Source organism: Capricornis sumatraensis, chromosome 3 (genome assembly GCF_032405125.1).
Source record: "Capricornis sumatraensis isolate serow.1 chromosome 3, serow.2, whole genome shotgun sequence".
NCBI lineage: Eukaryota > Metazoa > Chordata > Mammalia > Artiodactyla > Bovidae > Capricornis > Capricornis sumatraensis.
Genome location: NC_091071.1, coordinates 135,890,592 through 135,903,525, shown reverse-complemented (window position 1 = coordinate 135,903,525; position 12,934 = coordinate 135,890,592). Strand labels below are relative to the sequence as shown.

The 12,934-nt window shown below is 32.8% G+C and overlaps 1 protein-coding gene across 1 annotated transcript in view; it reads right to left on the bottom strand.

Moving 5' to 3' along the window:
* The window catches only part of NBEAL1 (neurobeachin like 1), a 131,408-nt gene that overhangs the window by 69,519 nt on the left and 48,955 nt on the right, over positions 1-12,934 (bottom strand). The window contains exons 15-23 of the mRNA XM_068967677.1: positions 11,409-11,494; positions 10,537-10,626; positions 7,374-7,542; positions 6,813-6,946; positions 6,197-6,356; positions 5,986-6,088; positions 5,326-5,482; positions 3,896-4,054; positions 1,508-1,667 (exon numbers count right to left, since the gene is read on the bottom strand). Coding sequence (XP_068823778.1) covers positions 1,508-1,667; positions 3,896-4,054; positions 5,326-5,482; positions 5,986-6,088; positions 6,197-6,356; positions 6,813-6,946; positions 7,374-7,542; positions 10,537-10,626; positions 11,409-11,494 — 1,218 coding nt within the window. The remainder of the gene's footprint in view (positions 1-1,507; positions 1,668-3,895; positions 4,055-5,325; positions 5,483-5,985; positions 6,089-6,196; positions 6,357-6,812; positions 6,947-7,373; positions 7,543-10,536; positions 10,627-11,408; positions 11,495-12,934) is intronic.

The window sequence follows — 12,934 nt, the reverse complement described above, 5'->3', positions numbered from 1 at the left end:
GGTGATATCTCACTGTGCTTTTGATTTTCATTTCCCTTAAAATTAAGGATGTTGAGTATATTTTCATGTATTTGTTGGCCATTTGTATATCTTCTTTAGAAAAATGTCTATTCACGTCCTTTGCTCATATTTTAATTGGATTTTTTGCTATTGAGTTGTATGATTTCCTTATATGTTTTAGATATTAACTCCTTATAAGATTTGATTTATAAACATTTTCTCCCATACTATACACTGTATGTATATACTTTTTGTATAAAAGTACAAAAGACTTTTCCTTTTGTTGATGGTTCCTTTTGCTATGTAGAAGTTTCCTGGTTTGATCTAATCCCATGGTTTATTTTGATTTTTGTTGCTTTTGCTGTCATATGCAAAAAATCATTGCCAAGACAAAGGTCAAACAGCTTTTCCCCTATGTTTTCTTCTAGTATTTTTTACAGTTCAATTCTTACACTTTAATCTAAATGAGTTAATTTTTCTGTGTGGTGTATGGGTCCATTCTCATTGTTTTACAAATGGATATTCAGTTTTCCCAACCACGTTTATTGAAGAGACTATCTTTCCTCCATTGAGTTCAGGGATCCCTTATCAAATACTAGTTTACTGTACATGCATAGTTTTATTTCTGGGCTCTTGATTCTGTTTCACTTTTTTATGTGACTATTTTTATGCACACTGGAGCACACTCTTTTGATTACTATAACTTTGTAGTATAGTTTGAAATCCCAAAGTATGATGCCTCCAGCATACTGCTTTCTCAAAAAAAGAATGATACGTAATAGTCACATAAATGCTGAAATAGCTGCTTCATTTTAGGTGAGAATCACAGATATGTTTAAGTTTTACAAAGACAATAGGCTTAGAATGTCCACCATCTTCCTCAGGAAACCCGAAATAGCTGCTCTCTGACTGCCTAAACATACTGTCCATGCTGCTTCGATCTTATACTTGGATTACCTTCTTATATAAATGTCTTATCAAAGAAGCTCGTCCTAGATCTTTCTGAATCTCTAGCATCTGATACAGACCCTATAGTTCATAGAAAGTACTAACAAAAAGGTTTATAAAAGCAAAATTAGAAACAAAAAAAAATATCTAAAATTTGTTTTCATTTTTCCTTTAAGACTTCAAGCTCTGTAAAGGAAAATAATATCTCGTACACGTTTTCTCTAATGTCCTTTTCTTTTTACATAGTCAATTATTTGCTTACCACTCAGTCAATAAACATCTACTGAAGGCATGCCAAGTAAGGCTCTATGCTATGCTCTGGGGAAAAACAACAAAGGTATATTTGAAACAGTGTCCAATGAAAGCCCTGCTGAATCAAGTAACAGGTAATTTTATTTTATTTTATTTCATTTTTCTTAGTAACAGCTAATTTTAAAAGCAACCTGAGGAAGGAGGGGGAAAGAACCTTCAGAAGAAAAAAAAATTTAGAGCCATCAAGTAGAATTATTTGATGATGAAGAACATTTCTATGCATTAGTATTTTTAGCCTTGGTCATACCTGTATTTATAATTTGATTGGTGAGACTTTTAATGAGAGAAGTATTAACAGGTGCTTCATTAAGGAGGAGTCCAAATCCTGAGTAGCCAACTTCTCTGAGTCGAATACGTTGTTTACTTCGTTCATAAACATTTGTGCATTTCAACATCTGTTCCATAACCTGGTCACAATGGTAATATATTCATTTCAATATAGAAAACTAAGAACTGTTGTCACTTAGGTTAATATTGAATAAATATTAGTGTACAATAGGAAATGGCAATCCACTCCAGTACTATTGCCTGGAAAATCCCATGGACAGAGGAGCCTGGTAGGCTATAGTCCATGGGGTCACAAAGAGTCGGACACGACTGAGTGACTTCACTTTACTTTACAATGTTTTTGAAGCATCATTTTATTCCTCAAGAATTAAAAAAAAATAGCACTAATAGGGAAGACTATTCCATATCTTGCTATCATTAAAAAGTGAACTTAAAAGCAACTGTATTTGAATAATTAATATGTTTCAAACCCCAATTTATATCAATTTCTTCGTAGATAAAAGAAATAATTTAAAATTTTCTTTTAATGGCTTAAAGTGTAGAGGGAAAAAATCCTGTAGCTTGCAAGAAGAACAAACGTGTGCTCTGAAATACAAGAAAGACACTTCTAGATTAATCTAGTAATCTATTTATGTGATAGTTGTCAAAATAATTTTCAACAACAAGGAAATACTGTGAAACACCTCATCCATATGTTAAAATGGAAGAATGAATTAGTAACCTCAAACACCTTGAACGTAAATCAATACTTTTACAAAGTGACATACTGAAAGCTTTTATGAAAGGGTAAGTCCATCTAGTCAAGGCTATGGTTTTTCCAGTAGTCATGTATGGATGTGAGAGTTGGACTGTGAAGAAGGCTGAGCGCAGAAGAATTGATGCTTTTGAACTGTGGTGTTGGAGAAGACTCCTGAGAGTCCCTTGGACTGCAAGGAGATCCAACCAGTCCATTCTGAAGGAGATCAGCTCTGGGATTTCTTTGGAAGGAATGATGCTAAAGCTGAAACTCCCATATTTTGGCCACCTCATGAGAAGAGCTGACTCATTGGAAAAGACTCTGATGCTGGGAGGGATTGGGGGCAGGAGGAGAAGGGGACGACAGAGGATGAGATGGCTGGATGGCATCGCCGACTCGATGGATGTGAGTCTGAGTGAACTCCGGGAGTTGGTGATGGACAGGGAGGCCTGGCGTGCTGCGATTCATGGGGTCTCAAAGAGTCGGACACGACTGAGCGACTGAACTGAACTGAATCTTGGCAAAAGAGTATCATGAACAACCTCTGAGGGGCCATTTTTGAAGAAATGACATTAATTCTCCATATAGGAACCCTGTATGGGTACATGCTTTAAGGAATAGCTTCAGGGGTCACCATAACCAATACTCAGGAGAGACTATGTCAGACCATCATTAATGCACTTTCGTTTTCCAAAATTTAGGAATTCCATATAAAGGCAATCCAAACATAACCCCACGAGTAGACTTTATGTCACATTAATGATGTAGGGGGAAACAACTGTCACAGGCAATTTGACATTACAAAGGAGAATAAATGATGAAAAAATAGCATTTGCAGTAGAAATATGACTGACTTTTAAAATTTTAGTTAACCAAAAAGGTGGAGGGGGTGGCTTCAGTCCAAATTCAAAGTCTGGGATATTCTGGAAAGCTTAATAAAACATGTCCTACATCCTTTAACAAGTTATTAATTTTTCCGCTTCAGTTTCATCTGTAACATGATAATAATAATATCCACTTCATAAAGTTGCTGCAAGGACTATATAAACTATACATTAAATGGGCTTATAGAAGTGAAAGTGAAGTTGCTCAGTTGTGTCTGACTCTTTGTGACGCCATGGACTATAGCCTACCAGGCTCCTCTGTCCATGGGATTTTCCAGGCAGTAATACTGGAGTGGGTTGCCATTTTCTTCTCCAGGAGATCTTCCTGACCCAGGGATTGAACCCGGGTCTCCCACATTGTAGGCAGACACTTTACCGTCTGAGCCACAAAATGGACTTAGTGCTTGATAAATAGTGTGTGCTAAACAAGCTTAGTATGATGGGCTACACAGACCCACTGGAAGTCTAAAGGAGGTTAAGAGTTTTTCTATTGAGTATGACAAAGTGGATTTTCCACTGAAATTACTAATCAGATTATAATAATATAGTTTTTAAATACACAAACAGCAAAAACATGAAAAATATGTATCAAAACAAACCGAACAATTTAAAATTAGAAGTAGGGACATGAAAAAAGAATTAACATTCACAGAATGGATATGTTCGAAGTAAATTCATATACCCACAAATCTCCTCAAATATAAAGATGCTTAAGACATGTTTGTACCTTAAAAATGATTTCTCTTAGTTTGTCAGAGTACTTCTGATTTAAGAGTAAGGCATAAAGTATGTCAGCATTTCCAGGTTCAAACAGCAGTAAGAAAAGCTGACCTCTAGTTGGGCTGGTACGTAGGAGACTGAAGAGTATGTCCAAAATTCCAAGAAGCTTTTAAAATTAAGCAACAGAAAACAAATAATCACACTCGTATACAGAAACACAAACAAAAGTCATACACCACAAATAGTTACTTAACTAAATTCAATATCCCCTAATGTTTTAGCTTAACTAGATTATCAGAAGTCTGAATCTGCCTTTCCTTTTCCTTCATTATGCCTTTGTTTTATTCCATTTCCTTTTGCACATCCTCTCACTACCCACGTTCACCTGCTGAACCTTTCTCTTCCATAAAGTCTTTCCTGGTTCCTCAACATCTAACACTCTCCTATGGCAATCTCATGTTACTTCATATTTCTCTTACAGATATTTCATGCTTTCTTTACTTTCATAATTACTTATAAATCTTTCTTATCAATCCCTGCCTTTATTAAGCTAAAAACAAGAATGATAATTTTTTCATCATTAAATACCTACAATATCTAGTATTATTCTATATATATGTATAGTAAGTATTCAATAAATATATAGTTAAGTATGTAATAAATGTTTGACTAAATTGATCAAGAAAATATTATTAGCAATGAATCATAGCATAGGTGACAATATAGCAATCATGAAATAAGATGATTCTTCATTATTCTAAATAATGAGAAGCCTTTGAAGTAGTTCAACCTTATAAGGAAATAGCCTGTTAATTTATCTATATAATACCAACTATAAAGTCATATAACCACTGAGTACACAATGCATATTTCATGACAGAGGACAAAATTCTTCAGTCAACATAAATTAAGGCTGCTCAGATTTGGTGTTGAGAGTGGTATACCAAAAGAACACAGAAACAGCAACAAAAACACCTGGGTTATACAGTTCCAGGTTTATCTGCTGTGTGACTTTTTAAGTTAAGTCACCTAATCTCCCTGAGCACGTATTTTCAAATGTACACATGGGAAGAATAATCCCTGGTCTGTATATTTTATGTCAGTGGTCAAATTCTACCATACATCAGAATCACCTTGAGGGCTTGATTTGGACATATATTTGGATTTCTAAAAAATTCTCAGGTAAGTGGGTCCATACATTAAGAACCACTGTCTTAAAGGGTAGTTCTGAAGTATAAATGAATAGTGTATGTGGAAGAATTTAAAAATAGAAACAGTTATAATTTACTCTTTATGTAAAATTTTTATGAACCTATTAAATACTAAAATTTATGTGAGGAATCTATCCAGTGGCTTTTGTTAATAGTTAAACATATAATACATGGCCTATGATACAGCAACTTAATTATTAAAACAGGTTAATCAAGAGCATAATACCTGTTCTTCTTCATTGATAGCAGCTATGTAACCCATAATACTTTGTATCTCTTCATGAGTTCCACCTTTGCTCAGAAAATATTTAATCAGTCCATACAAAGAAGTCCTTATTGTTCGAATATCATCAGGAGACAGCTCACTATATTTACAATCATTCCTAAAACAGAAAGTAAACAAGAAACAATTGAAATTTTTAACTTTTACATCTTTGTACTTTTATATATAAAAGAATCCATAGTTTAAAAGAAGATGTTTGTATGTAACTATTAGAATTCATAGTATCTTTGGCTTCTTTTTAAGAAAAACCTTTTCAAGTTAGGAGTTGCAATAATAAAGATATAAATTGTTAAAAACAGTTTATATTTATGTATTACGTAGCAGACACAATTTAAAGTGCTTTACACATTATTATTTCATTTAATTTAATCCTCGAAATAAACATGGGAAATCATACAGTTGTCCTTGTCACAAAGCAGAAAACCTTAGCACAGAAAAGTTGTGTAAGTTGCCCTTGTATGTGATCCTTGTTCATTATTTTAACCTTCACAATGCCCTGGCTCTCTGAAGTTAAAGGTATCAGAATTGCTAGAAAATATAACAATCTAAGTGCTCCAAACAAGTGACAGACACATTATCAAACTGAGAAGAAGGGCATCATACCCATAATAAATCCTAAGTGTATCCAGGAGAAACTGTACACCATACTTCTTTCGGAAAACTCTTCTGCTGTCTTTGATGATGGTAGAAAGATACTGTATGTGACCTAAAATAGAAAGTTTACTCTTAAATTATACACTTAAAATGAAAGTCACATAGGTGGTAATAAATTTCTAAACCAACTACAGAATTTTATCCAACAGCCTGAGCTTACCAATTCGAAAGGGAAAATCTCCACGGTTCCAAATACGGAAGTCAAACAGCAAATACTGATACATTTGTTGCAGGAGTTGCATATTTTTCTCTAATGATACCTGTTCAATGAGTAACTGAATTGCCATCAATACATTAACATCCATCAAAGCGCTAGGCACCTGAAATCCAAACAGAAGAAGGTTTTTGTAAAGTTCAGTTTAAACAATTGTCATTAAGCTGTAATTTGAAATGATTAATTCAGAACATCTACTAAATAAAAAAATCTTGGTTAGAAAAATATAAACAATTCAAACATTAATTTTTCTGATATAACTCTAGAACATATTCCTAAAATAGTACTTTAAATGATCAAATAATGCAAATACCAAAGTTAACACATAAGGTCCTGAATATCAAAGATTATACACTGTTATGTAAGATAAGTAGTTCTTATATAAGGTGATTTCATAGAAATTTTTAAAAGCTGCTTGTGAAATAAATTATATTCTCTAATATAACTTAAGTTATGATAGTATAATTTTAAAAATATATTTATGTACTGGAAAGAAAAAGTCTCAATACTAACTGGTAATTACAATCATCAGAAATATCTGCAGAATATTAGACTAGCTCACCTTCTGAAGTAAGGCTCCAAGAACGGCAACTCCATGGGAGTGAATAAGGTTGTCCTGGTTAATAGGATGTCTTTGAATAAAGTGTTTCACAATCAAGATAAATGTTGCAATTAAATTTCTCTCAAGTCTTGACTCTGTGGGATTGTGAACAAGTCATTAATTATCATAATTACTCTAATCACTTTTATATCAGATGCTCTACATCATAATGCATATTGTAACAAACAAGTAATTGGGCTCAGGAATATGCATCCTAAAGGTCACTTGCAGAACATAAGTATCACAGAAAACAGTAACTGCATATTATATATTTATATATACATGTAAATATTTCCTCTACGATAAATTTAATAGTGCTGTCAGATTTCTGCTAACAGTACAAACTAAGGATAGTCAAGAGCCCAGTCAACATCATAAGTGTTTTGAGCAAAGTATTATGAATTTTCTGAACTCCATTAGGAAAATTAGGAATGGACCACTTCAGCTACAAATGGAAGCAAGACATTTCCAATTAATTCTCACATTTCTCAATGACCATTTCACATTAATTCAGCTAAATACCTGATGCCTTTGTGGAAGTCAATACCACCCAATCTCCTTCTACAGGTGTTATCAACTCAGAAACTGTGCTTTCATTCAATCCTTCAGGAATCTGTCCTTCACCAAAGTGGCTGATTTTTTCCAATAGAGGAAAGAGTACATTTAATCCACCTATGCAATTTATAACGTCCTGAAAGAGGAAACTACAGTTGATTAATCTTATGATGCATGGGAAATTTTATCATTTAATACCTATACAGCATGTATGAGGTTATAATTTGCTTAAGTTTTTAGCAAGGTGTACAACAGCCTAAGCTAATGCAACCCTTGTATGGGCATATGCTTTAAGGGTGGCCTCAAGGATCACCATAATGAATCCTCAAGAGAGACAAGGCCAGACCATTTTTTAAAATTTATATTTAATTGAAGAATAATTGCTTTACAATATTGCATTGGTTTCTTCCATGCATCAACAGTAATCTGTCTTAGGTACACATATGCCCCTCCTTCTTGAACACCCCTCCCACCTCCCACACCTTGCCACCCCTCTTGGTTGTTACACACCCCCAATTTGAGTTCCCTGTTTCATCAGCAAATACCCATTGGCTATCTATTTTACATATGGTAGTGTATATGTTTCCATGCCACTCTCTCTATTCATCCATCTCTCCTTCCTCGCCCATTCCATGTCCGTAAGTCTGTTCTCTATGCCTGTGTCTCCACTGCTGCCCTGCAAATAGGTTCATCATACCATCTTTCTAGATTCCATGTATATGCATTAATATATAATATTTTTTTTCTCTTTCTAACTTACTTCACTCTGTATAATAGGCTCTAGTTCATCCATCTCATTAGAACTGACTCAAATGTGTTCCTTTTTATGTCTAAGTAATATTCCAACAGCTTGTTTATCAATTCATCTGTCAATGCGCATCTAGGATGATTCCACGTCCTAGCTGCTGTAAATAGTGCTGCCACAAACACTGGAGTGTCTTTTTCAATTTTGGTTTCCTCAGGGTATATGCCTAGTGGTAGGATTGCTGGGTTGTATGGTAGTTTTATTTCTAGTTTTTTAGGGAATCTCCATACTATTTTCCATACTGGCTATATCCATTTACATTCTCACCAACAGTGCAAGAAGGTTCCCTTTTCTCCACACCCTCTCTGGCATTTGTTTGTGGGTTTTTTGATGATGGCCATTCTGACTGGTGTGAGGTGATATTTCATCGTAGCTTTTATTTGCAATTCTCTTAATAAAAAGTGATATTGAGCATCTTTTCCTGTGTATATTAGCCAGGCCAGAACATTTTTAATACACCTCTGTTTTCCAAAGTTTACAAATTCAAAAGACAGGCAATCCAAACATGACCCTCTAAGTACATATCATTATCATTAATTATGTAAGAAATAACAACTGTCACAGGCAATAAGGCATAACAAACAGGAGAATAAGGCATGGAAAAACAGAATGTATTTGTATTACAAATATGACTGACTCCTCTAAGTTTACAGAAAAGTGGAGTCAGTGGCTTCAACCTAAGTTCAAAGTGACTACTGTGGATAGCAAAATATATTCAGATATATTCAGTATCTTAGACAAGTTATTTCCCAGGCCTCAGTTTCCACATCTGTAAGATAAAGATAATATTAATTTCCACTCTGTAAAGTTGTTACAAGGATGAGGTAAGCTAACACACGAAAAGTGCTTAGTGCCTGACATACAGTGGGTGCTATATAAGATTAGACTGCTAAAATGTTCTGAACTGCTATGTATACATAGCTTAAGTCTGTAAACAACCTCTTCCTAGTCTGCTTGTTTTTCATATTGATTTTTAAGGGCTCTGTAATCAGTAAACTAGAATTTGGGATGGAAAGCATTTTTTTTCCAGTTGTCATTTAAAATTTTTTGTCTTTGATTTTGCTGCAGTATAAAAAAGCAATAGTCTTTTTCTTGATAATTCTTTCTTTTCGACTTCTGCATAGCTATTTCAAGGCTCAAAGACTGCTTGAATTTCAAGTATAATGTATGACAAATAATCAGCTTTCTCTATGTAAGTAATCCATAGAACTGGCCTTATAAAATCAATCTTATAGGTCATCAAAAGTTAACTATGTTAACAGGTAAGAATAAGCAGTATCTCAAAGAGAAAAAAGCCTTATATCACATGAATAACATGAGAATAATACAAATTGATGGATTCATTTTAGCCCAGGCAGAATTATCCTAATGATTTCTATTCACTGAAACAATAAGCTTATATGACTGGTATTAAATGACTAGAAGATAAAAGAGTTTTGTTTTCTTTGCTGATTTACCAGTAAGTTCCAACATAAATGTCTTTGATTTTTATTGTACTTAGGCTATAGTTTCTATTTAATATATCTTTTAAAGAAATTCTATATTTTAGAAATAGGATGTCTCTGACTTTCACATTAGCCCAAATAATCTTTACTAATTTATAATCACTCTGTCAATGATCTTATTGTATATACCAGGTGCCAGGCACTGCTGGAAAAAGCAGTGGTCCCTCCTTTGAAGTTCTTAAGGACTACTGGAGAATCAAGCAAGCAAATCGTTAACTACTCACCATGATGAAAGAAATAATAAAAACTGCTACAAGTATTCATGAGAAGAAGAGTTAACTCAGTCTTAGAAATAAGTAGAGGCCGTTAGACAGAAGCAAAGATACTATATCCAGCTGAGACATAAATATGAGTCACACGAAAAAGGCAAACCAGATGTGATGGCTAGACGGTGTGCTGGAGAAGAGGGAAAATTACTCTTTAACCTCAGAGAGGAACGATCTAAGTTTGTTTAAAGCTGATGGACAGGAGACTAGACAAGAAGTGTATGATATAGGAGAAAAGGGATAATCAATGAAGTCTCTGAGGGGTTGAAATCTGTTACATAGTTTCAGGGATTAAATACCTTAAAAGTGCAGCAATTAATGAGGGCAGCATATTTTTCTTATGAAAACTGACAGCATAACTTAAAAAGATAACTAAGTTACAAAAAAATTAAATAGTCATTCAACTACTTATTTGTTTATCCTTCAAACTGTTCACCTGCAGATATTTTAAACTGGATTTACTCAGATCAATCTGGGACTGCTCAAAAGACAAATGCTTTTAAAGGATCAGTCAACTTAGATAATATGCTGCCCAGTGTTCACCATTAACTTACCTTAATGTCCCAGTTTACTACTTTGTTTCCTGTTAACCTTCCATGGAAACAATTAGTAGATAAATCAAGACAGATAGAATTTTTGCAGGCCTAAAAATAAAAGAAAAAGAAGGCAAACGGCTAAGCACAATGAAGATAAAATATAACTTTATATATGGAACATTTCATCATAATTTTAAAAGGTATATAGTATACTCAATGATAAGATGCCTACAATATTAAGTTTAGTATTACTATTCTCTGTCTTTCAAAAGAATCAAGGACTAGATTCTAACACACTCACTCATAAAATGCAGGTCATTTCTGCTTGTCATCTGACAGATAAGTTTGAGCTAGAACTTATCATTCACTAATCACATGAGTTAAAATTCTTTCTATTCTAAACCAGTATGTGCAAAACAGATATTTTACTTTTTTTTTAATTCAACATCTTAGTCCCATTAGTACAAAAATTATAATGACAGAAAAATTAAACCACTGACATAAGACACTATTTTCCCTTATATTACCAACAATTTTAGTTATATTCAAATTAGCTTTTTCTGCAACTCTCGAAATTGCTAAAGTTATCTGTTAACTTCCATTAAGGTTCATAAAGCAGGGAACTTCACATTTAGGTTGATTCATTAGTACAAATTCCCACTACAAGCATTCCCATTTATAATACTGGAATGATATAACATCTGAACCCTAGTTAAGAGCTGCAACATAACTTTACTGCTCCCCATTTTCTTTTAAAAATTAATAATTTTTAATGATAATTCAAGTCCCTTCTTCTCAATTACCCATTGAAATGACAAAAGGAATAAAGATGGAATTTTAGTTCACAACATAGTTACAGCTTGATGAACAGTCCGCACATTTACTCTGACCTTTGCAGTGTAGTGAAGAAGGACGTTACCAGGCAGGTCAGCCATGTCAGACTCTTGAAATTTCCAAGGGCTTAAACAGTTTGGACCTAAAAATTATTTATACACATACACAAACACACACGTATCATTGAATATATATGGCCTCCTCAGTTCTGTGTAATCAGAAAGAAATTTTTAATTAGCTGTTTCAAACTTCTTATATAATACAGTTAAAACACACTAGCCAAAATGTAATTTATTTTTATATCACCTCCAATTTATCTAACACAAGTAAAGTTGCAGGAGAGGGTTGATCAATGTCTACTACGGAAAAGAAATTTTATATAGCATCAAAAACTAATATAAAATATAACAAAGCTTATATATTTATTAAAAGTAAAACAATTCAAAACTGTAAGATAAAATGGCAAAACAACCAATCAATAATGTGAATAGTTATTATAGAAATGGAATAACAAATGAGTGGACTAACAAATACAAATAAAAGATTATTGACTTTACTAACAAAATTTTTTTTTAAAAGTTAAAACAAGGTTCCAAAACCAATAAAACATTGTAAAGCAATTTTTCTCCAATTAAAAAAAAAATAAAGGTTCCATTTTGTACAAAAAATAGAGGAAACAATATTAATCATTCCATCTTAGTGCAGCAGTGGCGAGTCTGGTATACTTATTTGCTACTGGTAGACACTGTCAATTGGTATATTCCTTATGGAAACTGATTAGGTAAAATGTAATTAAGAGCCAAAAAATATTCACCCACTTTAAATATTTATCCTGGGAACTTATCATAAGCAAATCCACCAAAACATGAAAAAAAATTGGTATAATAGTTCATCATATTTAATATTTGATGTTTTATCAATAATAAAATTATAAACAATCTAAATCATACATAGTGAATTCAGTGAAATATCATGTAGCCATTAAAAATAATCATTTTTAATGATTACTATAAAACATTACTATTTAATGAATACTATAAAACAATTATTCATAGGAGTAAAATTTGATGTAGGAAAAACTAAGAACAAAATCTAAGCTATACAGCTGTAATGACTATACTAAATGATTTATTATTAACTTGGAATTTATTTAAATTAAATATCAACTTCAAATGTTTTGATGAGTTTTAAAATAATGACAATGTCCTAATACAAACTGTTAAAGTATGGACAGAGACATTCATTTCAAAACCCCATGTAATCTAAAAAGATATTTTGACAAATACTAAGCTAATTTGTTGATTTAATACACATAACTAGTTGTAGGCTTAACTCCTAAACATTCTACTAAAATACAGATATAATTTTGAAAACAGTTATGATCCAATAACAACCAGCACGCATCTTTAAAATCAGAGCCAAAAGAAAAAAAAGGCCAAAACAAAAACAGCTTGTAATTTTATCAAAGGACTCTTTATTCTAATGCCTTCATGAATTCTTCAGATTATTACTATATAAATTATAAAAAATGACAAGTCTTGAATAAGACTCATGATTTTAGAATCAAATATGTGATTTCTTA